We start from the raw sequence: 18,169 nt of genomic DNA on the forward strand, positions 1-18,169 counted from the left end.
TTCCTGCGTGTTGTAGCATGAATCAGAATTTCATTCCTTATGAAGGCTGAGCAGTATCCATATGTATGTATCACATTTTGTTTATCCATTTATCTGTTGATAGAATTCTCCATACTTTTATCTTTTTTTTTTTTGAGGCAAGGTCTTGCTCTGTTGCCCAGGCTGGAGTGCAGTGGCTCAATCTTAGCTCACTGCAGCCTTGAACTTCTAGGCTCAAGCTATCCTCCTGCCTCAGCTTCCCAAGTAACTGGGACTACAGGTGTGCAGTACCATGCCCAGCTAATTGTTTAATTTTCTGTAGAGATGGGGGTTTTGCAATTTTGCCTAGGCTGGTCTCTAACTCCTGACCTCAAGCAATCCTCCCCTCTCAGACTCCCAAAGTGCTTTGATTATGGGCATGAGCTACTGTGCCCAGCCTTCTAATTGATGTATTGAAGGGCAGGTAATGATTATTAGGACTGGCCAAAGATTCTCAAGATTGCTTCCCTGGAAGAAGTGGTCCTTTGACTGTAGAAGTTTGAGACCCACTAGGCACTTGTCCCTTGGACTTGGCAGTGTCCTGCTAGGTTCTACCTATCTCGGAATATCCGTGATCACATCTTCTTTTCAGCTCCTAGCTAAACTTCATAGAAGTCTTTTCACCTCTGTCTCCTGTAGGTGTATTCACAGCCACCATAGCTCTATTAAACTCTTTGTCAAAAAACCCATATCTGGGTTTCTGGTGGATCTCGTGGTTAATAACTGCTGGCACAACTCAGGATTTCCAGCTGCCATGGCCCTTGGCAAAGGAGCATTGCCAGATGTTCAGCAAAAGGATCCAGCACTCACGTTCCTTTGTACGTGCAAGGCTGGGTTTGTATTTGCTGTGGCTGCTCTTTGCTCCTGGGCTTGGTTTTCTGATTATGTCATTAGGGAAGTAAAGCCCAGCTTAACTGAGTAACTATGAATGCAGAGATGAGAGAGGCTTGGCTCTTCTAAAAAGGGAAATATCAGGAAGACAGTTTGGAGTCCCAGGGGCTGCTATGGGGTGGGAATTGTAAAGGTGGGGCTGGAGAATGGATCTGAAGTTAGGACTGAGCAGCACAGGCCATGGAGAACTCATTTAGATTGTCCTTCTAACCTGGAGCCCAGGGAGGCCCCGATTCCCTCTCAAATGAGCCTCAGAACCTGGCAACACATTTCTTTTTCTTTCTTTCTTTCTTTTTTTTTTTTTTGAGATGAAGTTTCGGTCTTGTCACCCAGGCTGGAGTGCAATGGTTCAGTCTCTGTTCACTGCAACCTCTGCCTCCCAGATTCAAGCAATTCTCCTGCCTCAGCCTCCCAAGCAGCTAGGATTACAGGAATGCACCACCATGCCCAGCTAATTTGGTATTTTTTTGTATTTTTAGTAGAGATGGGGTTTCATCATGTTGGTTAGGCTGGTCTCAAACTCCTGACCTCAGCTGATCCACCTGCCTCAGCCTCCCAAAGTGCTGGGATTATAGGCGTGAGCCACCACGCCCAGCTAACACATTTCTTCTGTTGTGAAGAGGCCATATCTGCTGTGCCTGCCAGTATTGGCCCTACATAGCGACCTTATGGAGTCATTCTACTGCCTAGGTGTTTGCTTGGTGACTGGTTGTTGCCACCTAGTCTTGGATGATAATCTTGGAACCTTCTATCTTGGGACAGATAACACTGTTGTACAGCCATAAGCTCATCAATACATGGCAGTTACTGCCGTTGTCAAGCCACTGCAAAGCATTGAAGCAATTTTTCCAGGAGATGCTGAAGTCCTTTGCTAAAGGCTTCCTGTATTTTCAAAAAGTGGTACTAAAAGAACATTGTGACCTGTTTCATCTGGCTGGACATCTGTTAGCACAGTGAGACCATGGCATTCTTTTTTGGATTCTGGAATCATTGCAGAAGGCAGACTCAGGTGTGATTTCATTGGAGATTACAGAAGCAGTCCTAAAATTTCTGTATTGCCAGCCTACAGGTTTAAATAAAAATACTTGGAAAGTAATTTTTAACCTACTTGCCACTTTTTGTCTATTATAAATAAGAGAGCAAAATTTGAACTCTCAAGCTTTCAAAGATGAGAAATTCCAAGTTAAAAAATTTATGCTACAATACCTTTGTGACCAAAAATTTCTGAGATGAAACAGAAGCCCACATCCCTTAATTTTTCACCAAGAGTCTTTGCTGGAGAACAATAACAGGTATCTTTGATAAAACCTCCAAATTAACTTAGCACAGTCTATGAAGAAATGAACAGTTAACCAATCATTGAGGGTATAGATTGTATTTATTTTTAAAAATTTATTTATTTATTTAGAGACAGAGTCTTGCTCTGTCACTCAGGCTTGAGTACAGTGGTGCAATCATGGCTTACTGTAGCCTCCAACTCCTAGGCTTATGAGATCCTCCTGCCTCAGCCTCCTGAGTAGCTGAAACTATAGGTGTGACATCATGCCTGGCTAGTTTTTAAAATTTGTATAGGGACAGCATCTCACTATGTTGCCCAGGTAAGTCTCAAACTCCTGGCCTCAAGCAGACCTCCTGATGGCCTCTCAAAGTGCTGGGATTATAGGCATGAGCCACCATGCCCAGCCATACATTTTATTTATTTATTTATCTTAGAGCTGGGATCTTGCTATGTTGTCCATGATGACCTCAAACTCCTGGGCTCAGGTGATTCTCCCATCTGTTTCTGAAGTAGCTTGGACTACAGGTATGTGCCATTGTGTCTGGCTGTACTTAATTTTTATTTTAATTTATTTTATTTTTTGAGACGGAGTTTTACTCTGTCACCCACGCTGGAGTGCAGTGGTGTGATCTTGGCTCACTGCAACCTCTGCCTCCTGAGTTCAAGCGATTCTCTTGCCTCAACCTCCCAAGAAGCTGGGATTACAGGTGGACACCACCAGGCCCAGCTTATTTTTGTACTTTTAGTAGAGACGGTTTCACCATGTTGGCCAGGCTGGTCTTGAACTCCTGACATCAGGTGATCCACCTGCCTAGGCCTCCCAACATGCTGGGATTATAGGCGTGAGCCACTGTGCCTGGCACAACTCTATTTTTTTTGTTTGTTTGTTTGAGGCAGAGCCTTACTCTGTCGCCCAGGCTGGAGTGCAGTGGTGTGATCTGTCAGCTCACTGCAACCTCCGCCTCCCATGTTCAAGTGATTGTCCCGCCTCAAGTAGCTGGGAGTCCCAAGTAGCTGGGGCTACAGGCATGTGCCACCATGCCTGGCTAATTTTTTTTTTTTGTATTTTTAGTAGAGATGGGCTTTAACCATGTTGGCCAGGCTGGTCTTGAACTCCTGATCTCAAGTGATCCACCTGCCTCGGCCTCCCAAAGTGCTGGGATTCCAGGCGTGAGCCACCGCTCCTGGCCCAACTCTATTTCTTAATACTAACATTGCCTCTGTTCTTCTATGCTATTCCTGCAGTCTGTCTCCTGAGGCTCACTCAGTGACACATCTAATCTTGGTCCTCCCAGGAAGGGGTGAGGTAGAAAAGATGGTGCTGGAGGAGGTGACTGCCCTGACAGTGGAGGGTACAGGGTAACAGCCCCTAACACTGCAGCAGGATCAAAGCCTGAGCTTCTGGTGGGGAAGGAGCATAGTGGCCTTTCAAACACTGTGGTGTTAGGAGCTGTAGACTGGTTTCTTTGAGGCTCTTATTGGGCTTTAGGGATTGTCAGAACCTTACTGAGGATGACAAGATTTCCATTTCAGCATGAACTAGATTACATGTTGAGAATCTTGGACCAGAAAAAAATGAAACATAAGTGGGAAGAAGTGATGATTCTGCGTGGTCAGAAAGCTGGGAAGAACCAGTGATGAAAATGCCTTGAGAAATGGAACTTGAGGCTGGGCATGGTAGCTCACACCTGTAATCCCAGTACTTTGGGAGTCTGAGGCAGAAAGACCGCTTGAGCCCAGAAGTGTGAGACCAGCCTGGGCAACATAGTGAGACCCTGTCTCTTAAAAAAAAATATATATATATATATATTCACCACCTGTTTGGTTGCAGTTGACGACTATGGATGCCTGTAAGTGTGGATTTGGCTCTCCCATTTCAAGACAGTTGTCCTCAAACATTTTATTATGTATTATATTTAAATCAAATGTTATTCATAGAAAGCATATTGCATGCACGTTTATCCATAAGCATTACATTTTTTTAAATAAAAATGTACATAGGTGGGGAAAAAAAAGGAACTTTACAGAAACCCAGTGGTCACATGGTCCTTTGCATATATCTCAGACCACTGCTTCGTGTGTGAAGCCTTGAGCACCATAGCTAGTAAGGTCCGGAGGTTGGGACTCAGGCTGGCTTATTCTAAATTGGGCAACAGATGTGCCAGGAGTAAATATCTTAGGCCTTGTGCTACTATCTCTGTTGCAGCTACTTAGCTCTGCTGTTAGAGCATAAAAACAACCATAGACTATAACATAAACGGTTGGGTGTGACGGTGTGCCAATAAAATGCTATTTTCAGAAATGGCAGCAGGTAGGGTTTGGTCCATGGGCCATAGTTCGTTGACTCCATCTTCAAATTATGCTCTGTGAGAAACTATCGTCACTGATTCAAGCAATATTAGGGCTGGACATTGTCAAGGGAATGCGATCCTCTCTGAGTCAGAAGGAAGACAAAAGAATGAAAGAGAAAGGTCTAAGGAAAGTGAGAAAAAGGGATAAAAGGGACAATAAGACTGACAAGCATAGTCACCAGTAGCTGACAAAAACAAAAGAAAAATAAATCTTGGGGTCTTCTATAATGAGTGGTATAATATGCGCAGAAGTCCTTTCCAACTTTAAAGCAAATATTGACTTTACATTTGTAAGGTATTAGTATTTTAGACAATGCCAATAGTCAACATGAACCTTGTTTTTTTTTTCTTTCTTTTTTTTTTTTTTTGAGATGGAGTCTCGCTCTGTCATCCAGGCTGGAGTACAGTGGCACAATCTTGGCTCACTGCAGCCTCCACCTCCTGGGTTCAAGCGATTCTCCTGCCTCAGCCTCCCGAGCAGCTGGGACTATAGGTGCGTGCCACCACACCCAGCTATTTTTTTGTATTTTTAGTAGAGACAGGGTTTCACCATATTGGCCAGGATGGTCTTGAAGTCCTGACCTCGTGATCCACCTGCCTCAGCCTCCCAAAGTGCTAGGATTACAGGTGTGAGCCACCACGCCTGGCAAACCTTGGTTTCTTTTTCTTTTTATTTTCTTTTATTTATTTATTTTTTTTGAGACAGAGTCTTACTTTATCACTCAGGCTAGAGTACAGTGGCGTGATCTTGGCTCTGCAACCTCCACCTCCTGGGTTCAAGGTATCCTCCTGCCTCAGCCTCCTGAGTAGCTGGGATTGCAGGTGTGCACCACCACTCCCAGCTAATTTTGTATTTTTAATAGAGACAGGGTTTCACCACGTTGACCAGGCTGGTCTAGAACTCCTGACCTCAACTGATCCACCTGTCTCAGCCTCCCAAAGTGCTGGGATTACAGGCATGAGCCACCACGCCTGGCCTTTTGCTCTTATTTTCACATTTGGAAACTCTTTTTTGGTCCACTAGGTGTCAGTGTACCATAGAATTTTCAAAAATTCAGCTTCAGGAGCCTTTTTAGCACCCATGATGAGCTAAACTGTAAAGTGTTTTCAGGGAGCAGATGTTCTCTCAATAATGCATGCTCTATTTGAAAAACCAACAATTTAATTTCATTAGCCTTCATCTCAATAACAACAGTTTTGTAAACCGTACCAACAGATTCTTGTTAGCTTCTTGTAAAATGCTTTGTTCACCAGGGTTCTTAGGGATGATAGAGTATGCAAGCAAACAAAAAACAGACCCATGATTCAAACAAGATGCAGTATTTGTGCTTATAAATCAGTAAAGAAAAATTATCTACTACCACAGTTTTCACACTAGACCCCTTGGCAAATAGTCCTTCGACATGGTAAGGTCTGCAGTCTTTGTGACTAGGAGTTGCCGGGAGACCCTACAGCACACACACACATGCTCTTCCTCTCTTCCTCTCCTCTCCTCTCCTCCCCTCCCCTCCCCTCCCCTCCCCTCCCTTCCCCTCCCTTCCCTTCCCCTCCCCTCCTCTCCTCTCTCCCTTCCTTCTTCCTTTCTTTTCTTCTTTTCTTCTGTAGCTCAGTAGCTCCCTAGAAGCCCACACACCACAGGGACCTGAGATCCCACCAGGACCACCTCAGGATTTAATTCCATCTTGCCTCCTTTGTAGGCCAACAGGATAGTGAAAGAATAAACCAGCACAGGAGGCCCAGATGGCACCAGCTGATGAATTAGAGGTGGGGAATTGTTGCATTAAGTTGCATGCGCCTCATTTGTTCCTAATGTTCAGGTCTCTGGCTATCCTAGAATCAGAGAGCATTAGATTAGGTCTGTAAAGGAGACCAGGTCATTGCAACCTCTCTGGAAGGTGATTTGATACCCAGTTATGAACTTTTTTTTCTTTTTCTTTTTTTTTTTTTTTGAGGTGGATTCTTACTGTGCCACCCAGGCTGGAATGCAGGGTTGTGATCTTGGCCCACTGCAGCCTCTGTCTCCCAGGTTCAAGTGATTATCCTGCCTCAGTCTCCTGAGTAGCTGGGTCTACAGGTGCCCGCCATGATGCCTGGCTAATTTTTGTATTTTTAGTAGAGATGGGGTTTCGCTATGTTGGTCAGGCTGGTCTTGAACTCCTGACCTCAGGTGATTCGCCTGCCTCAGCCTCCCAAAGTGCCGGGATTACAGGTGTGAACTGCCCGGCCCCCAGTTGTGAACTTTAACACACATATCTTTGAATAGCATTTCCACTTCAGGGAATTTATCCTGCATATCGCAAAAACACCATGAATATGAGAAAAGAATACAGTTGATCCTTGGTATTTGTGGGTGGCTGGTTCTAGGATCCCTCTCAGATAACAAAATTTCCAGATGCTCAAGTTCCTGATATAAAACAGCACAGTATTTGCACATAACCTACACATGTCCTCCCATACATGTTAAATGATCTCTAGATTACAATGTAAATGCTATGTCAATAGTTGTTATGCTGTATTTTTAGAGAATAATGACAAGAAAATGGTCTGTACATGAGTACAGATGCAACCAGCCTTTTTTTTTTCTAACTCTTTTTTTTCTTTTTGAGAGATGGAGTCTTGCTCTGTTGCCCAGGCTGGAGTGCAGTGGTGCAATCTCTGCTTGCTGCAACCTCCGCCTCCTGAGTTCAAGCGATTCTCCTGCCTCAGTTTCCCAAGTAGCTGGGACTACAAGCATGCACCACCATGCCCAGCTAATTTTTGTATTTTTTACTGGAGATGGGGTTTCACTATATGTTGGCCAGACTGATCTCAAACTCCTGACCTCAGGTGATCCTCCTGCCTCGGCCTCCCAAAGTGCCGGGATTACAGGGTGTAAGCCAGTGTGCCTGAATCCATGGATGTGGAACCCATAGATACAGAGGGCCAAGTGTATATTTAAGGGTAACTACACAGTATTAGAATAGTTAAAATGTAGGATTAACTTAAAAGTCCAGCAGTAGGGCTGGTATTCAATTAGTGATAAATTGGGGATGACTTTTTTGACATGGGAAGATGTGAAGTGAAGCAGGTTATAAACAATATGTACAATAGCATCCCATTTTTGTTGCGTGTTCATATGTGCACTTATAGACACTGGAAGTAGGTATAGCAAGGTATTAACAGTGGTTTTCTGTGTGTAGTGACATTGTAATTATAATCTTTTTCTTGATTATCCGTATTTTCACAAATTTCTAGTATAGATAAATACTACTTTTTTTTTTTTTTTTTTTGAGTTGGAGCTTCACTCTTGTTGCCCAGAATGGAGTACAGTGGCATGATCTTGGCTCACTGCAATCTCCGCCTGCTGGTTCAAGCAATTCTCCTGCCTCAGACTCCCGAGTAGCTAGAATTATAGGTGCCTGCCACCATGCCCAGCTAATTTTTGTATTTTTAGTAGAGACAGGGTTTCACCATGTTGGCCAGGCTGGTCTTGAATTTCTGACCTCAGATGATCCATTCGCCTCTGCCTTCCAAAGTGCTGGGATTAAAGGCGTGAGCCACTGCGCCTGGCCAGCTACTACTTTTTAATAAGAAAAAGAGAGATAAGATATAGAAAGCACAATAACTGCCTCTACTCCAAGATTCTAAGTTCATGTCTAGTGAAGGAAAATCTGTGTGTTTTTTAATGCAGCTAGTTTGTTATTGTCACAGTTCCAGGTTGCAACATGATTGTTAATAAATGTTTATTGAATTTGGAATCGTTAGAATTCCCCATTACGGCCATTTCAGAGAGACAGGAGTGGGATGAAGGCATTTTTTGCTGTTATCCCTGCCCTTGAAAACCAAGTAGCTGTCAACACCAGCAATTCTGTTCAGAGCAAAGTCTCTAAAGGGCTGGAGGGAAGAAGAAACGTCAGTATGGTCGTGGTTGGATTGCGTTGCTGTTGTTTCCTCTTGTAACAGTCTGGAGAGAGAAGGCAAAAAAAAGTTTTAAGTTACCAAAGTAATGCATGGAGAGTCATTCTGCAAATATTTGAATGTCTGCTATATGCCAGGTATTGTTCTTGGTGCTTGAAATGTGCAGGAAGCAAAACAAAGATTGTTGCCTTTGTGGAGCTGACATTCTAGTTGAGATAGGCAGACAATAAATACGTGGAAATGTAAGTGCATAACGTGTCCAATCGTGGTACATGGAGAGAATACAGCCAGGTAAGTGGTTAGGGATGTGCCTATGTGTGTCACAGGCCAGCGGATGGGGGGTTATTTTATATAGAGTGGGTAAGAAGGACTCACAGATAAAATAACTTTTAGGCAGAAATCTGAGTCTGTGGGAGAACAGGCCATACAGGTATTTGGTGGGAGAGGGTTCCTGGCAGAGGAAACAGTAGCAAGCCCTGAGGCGCTTGGCATATTTGCTGACCAACAACGAGGCCAGAATGCTGTTTTACTTCTGCTTGTAAATGAAAACGTTATTGTCGGTAACTTTGCTCATGTCCAAGATGCTTTTCCAAGGATAAAGTCATGGAAGTGAATTTTCTGGCTCAAAAAGTATGCATATTAAGGCTTTTGGCGAGTGTAGCCAAGTAGTGCATACATACCCTATTTCCATAGGTACCTATTTCCATAGGTACCAGTCTGTAACTCACAGCAGTGTGAAGGTGTTGGTTTCATTATCCCTTCTATTGGGTATAACTTTTAAAAATTGCTAGTTTCTTGGACAAAGCCTAATGTGTCTTTAATTCGAAATTATTTAATTTAAAGTTCTTTTATTATTAGAGAGGTTGGGTTTTTTTTTAATATGTTTATTGGCCATTTATATTTCTCGACGTGTGTGTGTGTGTGTTTGAGAGAGAGAGACAGACAGAGGGACAGAGAGAGACAGAGAGAGACAGAGAGATAGAGAGACAGAGAGACAGAGAGACAGACACAGAGAGAGAGAGAGAGAGAGAGAGAGAGACAGAGAGAGAGACAGGAGAGAGACAGAGAGACAGACAGACAGAATTACCTGTTTTTGTCCACTGACTCTTTTTCTTTTGGAGAGCTTATTTTTTTTTCTTATTGCTTTCTCATACATTAAGGATACTAAACTCCAGCTTCTTTCATATGTTGCCAGTGTTTTTTCCTGGTTTGTGAATTTTCTGTTGATTTTCTTTATGGTGTTTTTTGGCTATTGCATTTTATGTAGGCAGATCTGTCAGTCTTCCTTGATGGTTTTTGTCTTTGGAGTGATGTGTAGAAAAGCCAGAAGGGCAACATTTATTGAGGTTGTTTTTAATGTGCCATGCGCTGCCCCCAAATACTGTGTGTTCATTCCTTATCTTCTCGGAAGCCTTCTGAGCATTATTATCCCCATTTGATAAATGAAAAAAGTGAGTTCTCATTGCAAACTATGGCTATGGATCCAGTTTTGCCCGACTACATTTAAAAACTTTAGGCTGGAGTTAGTGGCTCAATGCCTGTAATCTCAGCACTTTGGGAGGCTGTGGTAGGAGGGTGGTTTGAGGTCAGGAGTTCAAGACCAGCCTGAACAACATAGGGAGACACTGTCTCTACAAAAATAAAATAAGGTAATTAGCATGGCATGGCTGTGTGCACCTATAGTTGCAGCTACTTAGTCCCAGGCTAAGGTGGGAGAGTTACTTACACTGGGAGGTTGAGGCTACAGTGAACCACAATGGCACCATTGCACTCCAGCCTGGGCAACAGAGTGAGACCCTATTGCTAGAGAAAGAAAGAAAGAAAAGAAAAGCTTTAGACAAAATAAATTTAAGAGAGGTTATTTGATTAAAGAACAATTCATGACCCAGACAGCACTCAGAACCAGAGGAGGCTTAGAGACCTCTACTGCAGCAGCCTGTATAAAAGGGAGCTTTTATAGCTGAAGTAGCTGAATGTGGAAATGAAGTACATGATTGGCTATCGCTAGGCATTGGCTTTCTTTGGGTATAGTTCAGTGGGAGGTCCCTGATTTCTAACCAGTTGGTTGGTTGACTGTGATTGATTGAGGCTCAGTTTTGTTTTTTCATTTTTAGTCAGTTACAAGAAATGCATCCAAGTTTAATTGTGGTCTGCTTACTTAAACAGCTGCATACTTAAGTACAGAGACAGGATTAGGCTAATGGCCTCCTTCTTATCTGCTTTAACACCACAAAGGTCACATTCTTTCCACTGTATAAAACCCTTTGCCCTGGACTTGTACATCCTTCCCACCCCCAACCCCTACATGACCTGGCTTACACTAGAACAGAGAACATAGCCCAGCCCAGGGAAATATGTGAAGTTTGTCTGTCTCGTAGGGCTGTTGGCTAAAGTTAATCTGCAAATTGCTGGCAGTTCCTTGGGAGCAAGAAAACTAACTATAATTTCAAAAGATTTGGGTAACCATGTAAATGTTATAAGATTATACTCTCTCATGCCCAGAATCAGATATGAGTTGTATCACTTGTTGCTATATCTCTGTACAAAATAATCCTTAGATACAGCAGAGGTAACTAGGATTTTAAAGTTATAGTTTCATTTTTTCCTGAAGAAATGATTTTAAAAAATATTTCAGGAGAGGACAAAGGCACAAAGAAGCACCACACTTGCAGCTCATGTCTTTACCTTGTCTCTATACTACCTGGAAAAGTATGGAAAACTCAGTTGTCATGAATTTTATCTGTACCAGGTAACTAACTATTGAAAGGTCTGACCCCACTGGATTGTGACAGCACAGTAACAGTTGTGGAAACCTGTAAGTCCAGAGATCCAAATCCTTATTCCTAAGCAGTAGGAATAAGTGTCAACAGTTCCTCAAATTATGTAATGGAGGTGTCGGCCAACTCTGCTACAACAGGCCTTCTCTCTCCTTTCTCCACACCCCTCTCTCTCCTCCCATGACTACTACAATCTGTTTATTGCCTAACTAAATTTTGCGAAGTCAGAGACTTGGTCTGTCATATTAAGAGCTGTATTTTCATTGACTAGAATATTGGAATATAATGGGTGCTTGATGAATATTAATGAGTTAATGAGTGTTTTAGTTCATTTGGGCTTCTGTAACAAAATAGCATAGACCAGCTGGCTTATAAACAACAGAAATTGGTTGAGCTTGGTAGCTCACGCCTGTAACCCCAGCACTTTGTGGGGCCAAGGCGTGTGGAGTTCACTTGAGGTCAGGAGTTCGAGATCAGCCTGACCAACATAGTGATCAAAGAACAATTCATGACTCTACTGACATCTCTACTAAATTCATGATGTCTCTACTAAAAATATAAAAGTTAGCCAAGTGTGGTGGTGGGTGCCTGTAATCACAGCTACCCAGGAGGCTGAGGCGGGAGAATTGCTTGAACCAGGGAGTCAGAGGTTGCAGTGAGCAGAGATTGTGCCATTGCACTCCAGCCAAGATGACAGAGCGACACTCTGTCTCAAATAAATAAATAAATAACAGAAATTTATTTATCACGGGTCTAGAGGCTATGAAGTCCAAGATCAGGGTACCAGCAGATTTGGTGTCTGGTGAGGGCCCACTTTTCTGGTTCATAGGAGGTGCCTTCTAGCTACATCCTCACTTGGTGCAAGGAGTGAACAAGCTCCCTTAGGCCTGTTTTGTTTTGTTTTGTTTTGTTTTTTTCCAAGACGGAGTCTTGCTCTGTCACCAGGCTGGAGTGCAAAATGGCATGATTTCGGCTCAAAGCAACTTCTGCCTCCCAGGTTCAAGCAATTCTCCTCCTCAGCCTCCTGAGTAGCTGGGACTACAGGGACGTGCCACCACGCCCAGCTAATTTTTGTAGTTTTAGTAGAGATGGGGTTTCATCATGTTGGCCAGGATGGTCTTGATCTCCTGACCTCATGATCTGCCCACCTTAGCCTCCCAAAGTGCTGGGATTACAGGCGTGAGCCACTGCGCCCGACCTGGGCCTGTTTTATAAGGACGCTAATCCCATTCATGAAGGCTCTGCCCTTATGGCATAATCACTTCCCAAAGACACCACCTCCTAGTACCATCACTTTGAAGATTAGGACTTCAACATATGACTTTTGAGGGGACACAAAGATTGAGACCATAGCAATGAAGAATAGGTTTGTGACAAAGTCTTTCCAAGCCACAGAAGGCTCTTATTGCTGTTAATATTAAACTAAAGGGAGCTATTATGTTGAAGAAAATGTATGTGTATTTTATTCTCAAAACTGAAGGATAAGGAAGTACAGTAAAACCAAATGTAAGACATATTAAACAGTGCATTCTTGCTCACTAGAGGATAGGAAAGGATCCTTGATCCAGTTGCCTACTTGATATCACTGCTTGGGTATCCCAAAAGCATCTCAAGTTTATAATTTTCAAAACTGAATTCATGATTTTCTCCAGTTAAGCCTGTTCATCTTTTTCCTGTCTTAATGCACCACCCCAACCCTGTGGCAACCTGTTCTCCATACTATAGCCAGAACACCCTTGTCAAAATGCAAGTTAGACCGTATTATGCCCTCCCTACCTTGGGTTTATTCCTCCATCTACGCAAGCCAAACTTGCCTTCCTCCAATTTCCTCTTGCCACAGGGCCTTTGCACATGCTATGTTTATGTCTGGAATGTTGTGTCCCTTGCACTGTTCTATCCTGTCTCCTGTAGCCAGTTTAACTTTGAATTTCATCTCAAACATCACTTATTTGGGGAAGGTTTCCCTATTCTCACTGACTAGGTCAGTTTCCCTTATGGTATAGCACAGTCCTTTAGTCTCCTTTATACAAGTTATCAATGTAGTGTTTTCATTTATTTTATATGAACGAAACACATACAGTTCCCATCCATGTAACACAGTGTAGAGGAAACATTAATAATATATCCAGAAGCTCCCTTTTCTGAATCTGTTAGTCAGATAATTAGTGAGTTAATTGAAAGTCAGATAAATCAGGGAATCTTTTTATTTTTTTTTAAGAGATAAGATCTTACCACTGCTGCCCAGGCTGGAGTGCAATGGCATGATCATGGTTCACTGCAGACTTGACCTCCTGGGCTCAAATGATTCTCCCACCTTAGCCTCCTGAGTAGCTGAGACTACAGGCTCAACCCACCACACCCAGCTGAATTTTTAAATTTTTTATAGAGACAGGCTGTGTTGCCCAGGCTGGTCTGAAACTCCTAGCCTCAAATTATCCTCCCGTTTTGGCCTCCCAAAGTGCTGGGATTATAGGTCTGAGCTGCTGCACCTGGCCTAGAGAATCATCTTTTGCTGAAACAATGTATTTATTTTAATTAAAGATATATAAATATGCATTAATTTGCTGATTTTGTGGTAAGACTTTTTGTTTGTGTATGGATTGTTGACTGGTGTCCCTCAGTCCTTTCTTGCATATACTACACATAGCATATACTCTATGATTTTCAGTTGAAGTACATGCTTAAAAGTAGAATGAAAGCCAGGTGCAGTGTCTCACACCTGTAATCCCAGCACTTTGAGAGGCCAAGGCAGGTGGATCACAAGGTCAGGAGTTCGAGATCAGCCTGGCCAATATGGTGAAACCCCATCTCTGCTAAAAGTCCAAAAATTAGCCAAGCGTGGTGCCACTCACCTGTAGTCCCAGCTACTTGGGAGGTTGAGGCAGGAGAATCACTTGAACCCGGGAGGCAGAGGTTGAAGTGAGCTGAGATCGCACCACCTCACTCTAGCCTGGGCAACAGAGCAAGACTCCGTCTCAAAAAAAAAAAAAAAGTAGAATGAGACCTTTGATACTTTGAAACAATATAAATTCAGAGTCCTTGATGTTTAATTCTTTTTCCTTTTTGCCCTATCTTTTCACACTTGCCTCACCCATACCTGTTTTGTCAGCAATTTTTCCAGTGATTCAATTGTCTTATTCTTAGTGGCTATGGTCTTAGGTTGGCGTGCAGCGAAGGACATTCGTCACACAGCATGGTGGCTCTGCAGTCCACCGCCTCTCCTGTGTGTCTGAAGTGCCACCATGAGTACGTGTTGCTTTGGCTCTATTGTTCCTGAGGGAGATGACTTTGGAGAACACAAGCCCTGGGGTCGCGTGCCTGGGAGGCAGTCCCACGTCTGGAGCCAGATGCCACTAACACTTCTCAGAAGTCTCTTTGGTCCTACTAGGCCTGCCTATCTCTTTTCTAGTTAAAGTTATTTCTTTGTATTTGAGGGTAGGAGGGTTAAAATGCAAGGTGTTACCTAGGCATGTTTTCTTTTCCTCACGTCCGTGGTCATTCAGACACCCTGATGCCTCTTGCAATATATAACTCAGCAGTTTTCTTTGTTTTACGAGGGCATGGAGTACACATGTCTGGGGCCTCGCTGACCTTACATTCCAAAGTCCTGGGCCTCCCACAGTGAGGCCAGCTGCCGTTTCACCCAGTGCACCTCCTCCTTCCTCCTCAGTGCCCTGCCTGCAGTATGTGCTCTGGGCTTCCTTCTGGTGCACAACAGGCCATGGGCCAGTATCTGCCTCCCTTGATTCATGTAAGCTTAATGTCAAGTGGGAAAAGCCATTTCCTAGAATAGCAATTGACTGATGTCACCCCTGACCCATTGCAATGGAGGATAGCATCTTCCTTTCTCTGTTTATCTTTTGGTGGTGGGTACTGACATCTATCATTGCAGCAGGACTAGTGATAACAGAATATCCCTCAGATAATTGGCTGCTTGGTCTGCAGCCAATTATCTGCGTGTTTGCAGCTTATCTATTTGTATGTCAGTGTCTCCCATTAGATTATGAGGTCCGTGATGGCAAAGTATGAATTGGTATTTAACAGCTAGGGCTTTGGAGCCAGACAGACCTGAATTCAAATTCTGGCTTTGCCATTTACCAGCTCTCCTAACTATAGGCAAATTATCTAAACTCTTTGTGCATCAGTTTCCTCATCTGCACAATGGGGTAATAATAATAAATACCTTCCTCATAAGATTATTGTGCAACTTTAAGAAAGGTGCAGCATATAAAACATTTAGCAAAGTGCCTGGTTTGTGGCAAGTGCTCAGTAAATGTTACCTGTGGTGCTGCTGTTAATGATCATACTCAGCACCTTGTAAGTTGCTTTAAGTATTTGCACAATGAATTTATACAGCAAGTAAGGTTTGAAGGCCCTTACTAGAGACTGGAAACATTTAAATGCTAGGTTCTCTGGGAAGTTGTACAGATCAGGACTGATCTGGGATGGAGTGCCTGCCCATGCTAATAAAATTAACAAAGACCATTTCTTGAACAGGCATCATTCCAGGAGATCAGTTCATTGAGTTAGTTGGGATTATTATGTTATATTCCGTTGAATTAGTTTCATTTATTTTTATTAATTATTAGGATAACTCTGGGAACTTGAATTAGTAGATTGAATGCATTTTTTTTTTCTGAGACAAGATCTTGCTCTGTCACCCAGGCTGGATTGCAGTGGCGTGATCTTGGCTCACTGCAACCTCTGCCTCCTGAGCTCAACTGATCCACCTGTCTTGGCCTCCCAAAGTGTTGGGATTACAGGCGTGAGCCACCGCACCCAGCCAATCAAATGCATTTCTAACTGATGAGAGAAGCAGGTTGCAACCTCAGTGATATGCACTGAGTGTGTAAACTGGGATTTTGATTCTAAACTGTAAGAAAAAGCAGTTTCTGGTGTGGCTACAATTGAAAAAGAAATGTGCCCTTCAGAAGTCCTCGGAGAGTCCCTGAACCAGAATCCCAACACTGCCAGGTTAATGGTTGAAGAAGCCAGCCTATGGGTACCCAACTGAAGTTCTGGGATTCTATTTTTCAATTCTGTCCCTTGAAACTGTGGTTCTTTTTGTTGTAATTCCACGGAGCTGTTTGGTGTAGTACCGGGTAAATAGCCTTTTCAATTTTTAATAATTTGTCATGGATTCAAAACTTCTGACTACTTACAATCCAAAGAATAATGTTCACTGCCTTTGAAAAAAGAAAAAAAAAACAGATCTATTCTTTTTTCCAAGGTGCAGCAAGGCGTTTACCCTTTCCATTTCTGGGATCTCTTAGCTAGGTGATAAGTAATGATGGGACTGTAGGTAGGGTGGCTTTGTCTGCCTCCACCACTCTGTAGATAAAGGCCACATCTCATTTAACAAGTCCGCCAGGGATGTTTAGATAGCTTCTGTTGCTGTAGTTGATGCATCTGGAAGGTCAGCCTTTCCAGCCAGGTCTTTCTGAACAAAATGGCAAAAGTGTTACGCCTTTTTTCCCTCTTTCCAGATCTCATGTTCTGGCGTGGCTTCCTGCTTCAGTGCTGTTTGTGGGTATAATCTATGCTGGGTCCAGAGCCTTGTCCAGACTGGTAAGTGTTAGAGGTTTGGGGGGAACAACCCATCACTCTCTTTCCCCTTTTCCTTTTAACTTATCTTGCCTCAGATCAGTAAGGGTGAGAATCACTTTAATAATAATAAGGCTAGGTTGGAGAACAAGTCTTGGGCCTGAGGCCAGCATGGGACCTATTACCCACTTTCGTTGAGTTGAAGATAATCAGATAACAGGGAAGGCCAACTTGTGTTACAAATTGGGGATGCATGCAGAGAAGCAGAAGAAAGAGTAGTGGTGTTTGTGGAGCTGGCCATAGACAGGCCCTGCTGGGGGCTGCCTCCCCATGGAGATGGGCAGAGTGGGAATGCCCCGGCTCTACCTGAATGCAGGCTGTCCACGGGAGCAGGGAGGCAGGGCCCAACCTGCTCCTTGCTTCTGAGGACCCAAACTCTGCCCGTTGATAATGTGGCCTGGTGCTGTTGGCTGTGGATGCAAATGCCTGACAGTTGATGTCCTGTACATGAGGAAGCTAGTAAAACAAGCTGACTGTTTTGTCCTCCCCCCACTTCCCCGCAGGACTGAGCTCCTCAAATGCAGGAACTTTAAGAGCAAAGCTACTTCCAGATACATTATTTGGAACACCAAAAATTTATTTTACCATCAAAAGAGAATCCATTAAAACCCTCGTGAACAGCAGGTGGCTCACAAATCAGGAATGATGTGAATACCTCCTCTGGTCTTGTACCATGACTGTTAGCTGTTTATATCTATCAGAAAATAGTCGTATTCTGACTTTGGGGAAAGTGCGGAATGTGCAAAACAATTTAGTCTTTTAATGTAAAATTCTTGTTGTTATGTTAGCCCCTTAGATCTTGGCTATAAAAACAGTTAAAACAAACAAATAAAATCTGCCTAATTGGATAACCATGTTATTGTTAGGACAACAACTCCAAAGTTGCAAAATAGCAGTGAGGAATGTAATTTTGAAACTAAATAACCATTTTTCTTTCATGATTCATAAGCTTAAGTAGATGGAGTGATATATGCAATGGGGAAGAACCTTCCTGGGTGAGCCTGAGAACTGACCCATGGTGCACGTTGCTGCTCAGCTCAGACCACAAGGCTTGCCCTGGCCATCTGCTGCGCCTTCTTTGTTCTCAGGCTCTTACCGCCTCAGTTTATACCCTTTGGCCTGCAGAGAGCGCTGCTTCTCCTACGCCATAGACTATCGGATTTGGTAAAAGCAATGTGTTGCTCAAGTGCTTTTACATTTTTTTCTGAGCTCTGGATAGTTATGCTTGCCAGAATTTTGAAGTTTGAATAATAAGGTGTTATGCTCATAATAATAATACTTTTTGTTCCTGCAGTGCTTTTTTTCATGGGCTACCAGAGTGATTTCCTTCGTGTCCTTTTACGTGTTTCTTG

General features: G+C 43.2%; 1 protein-coding gene across 9 annotated transcripts in view; it reads left to right on the top strand.

Annotated features, from left to right (window-relative positions):
• Positions 1-18,169, top strand: part of TMEM241 (transmembrane protein 241) — a 155,718-nt gene that overhangs the window by 16,241 nt on the left and 121,308 nt on the right. For 8 of the 9 annotated variants that reach the window (XR_010343634.1, XR_010343635.1, XM_064379342.1 and 5 more), the window contains one exon: positions 16,700-16,781. The exons of the other annotated variant lie outside the window; for it this stretch is intronic. Coding sequence is in view for 6 of the 8 variants with exons in the window: in XM_064379342.1 (XP_064235412.1) it covers positions 16,700-16,781 (82 nt within the window). In the remaining 2 variants the exon portion in view is untranslated. The remainder of the gene's footprint in view (positions 1-16,699; positions 16,782-18,169) is intronic. 9 annotated transcript variants of the gene reach the window in all.

This window comes from Aotus nancymaae, unplaced genomic scaffold, assembly GCF_030222135.1.
Source record: "Aotus nancymaae isolate 86718 unplaced genomic scaffold, 86718_ANA_hifiasm-v0.15.2.pri h1tg000020l, whole genome shotgun sequence".
In the NCBI taxonomy this organism is placed as follows: Eukaryota; Metazoa; Chordata; class Mammalia; order Primates; family Aotidae; genus Aotus; species Aotus nancymaae.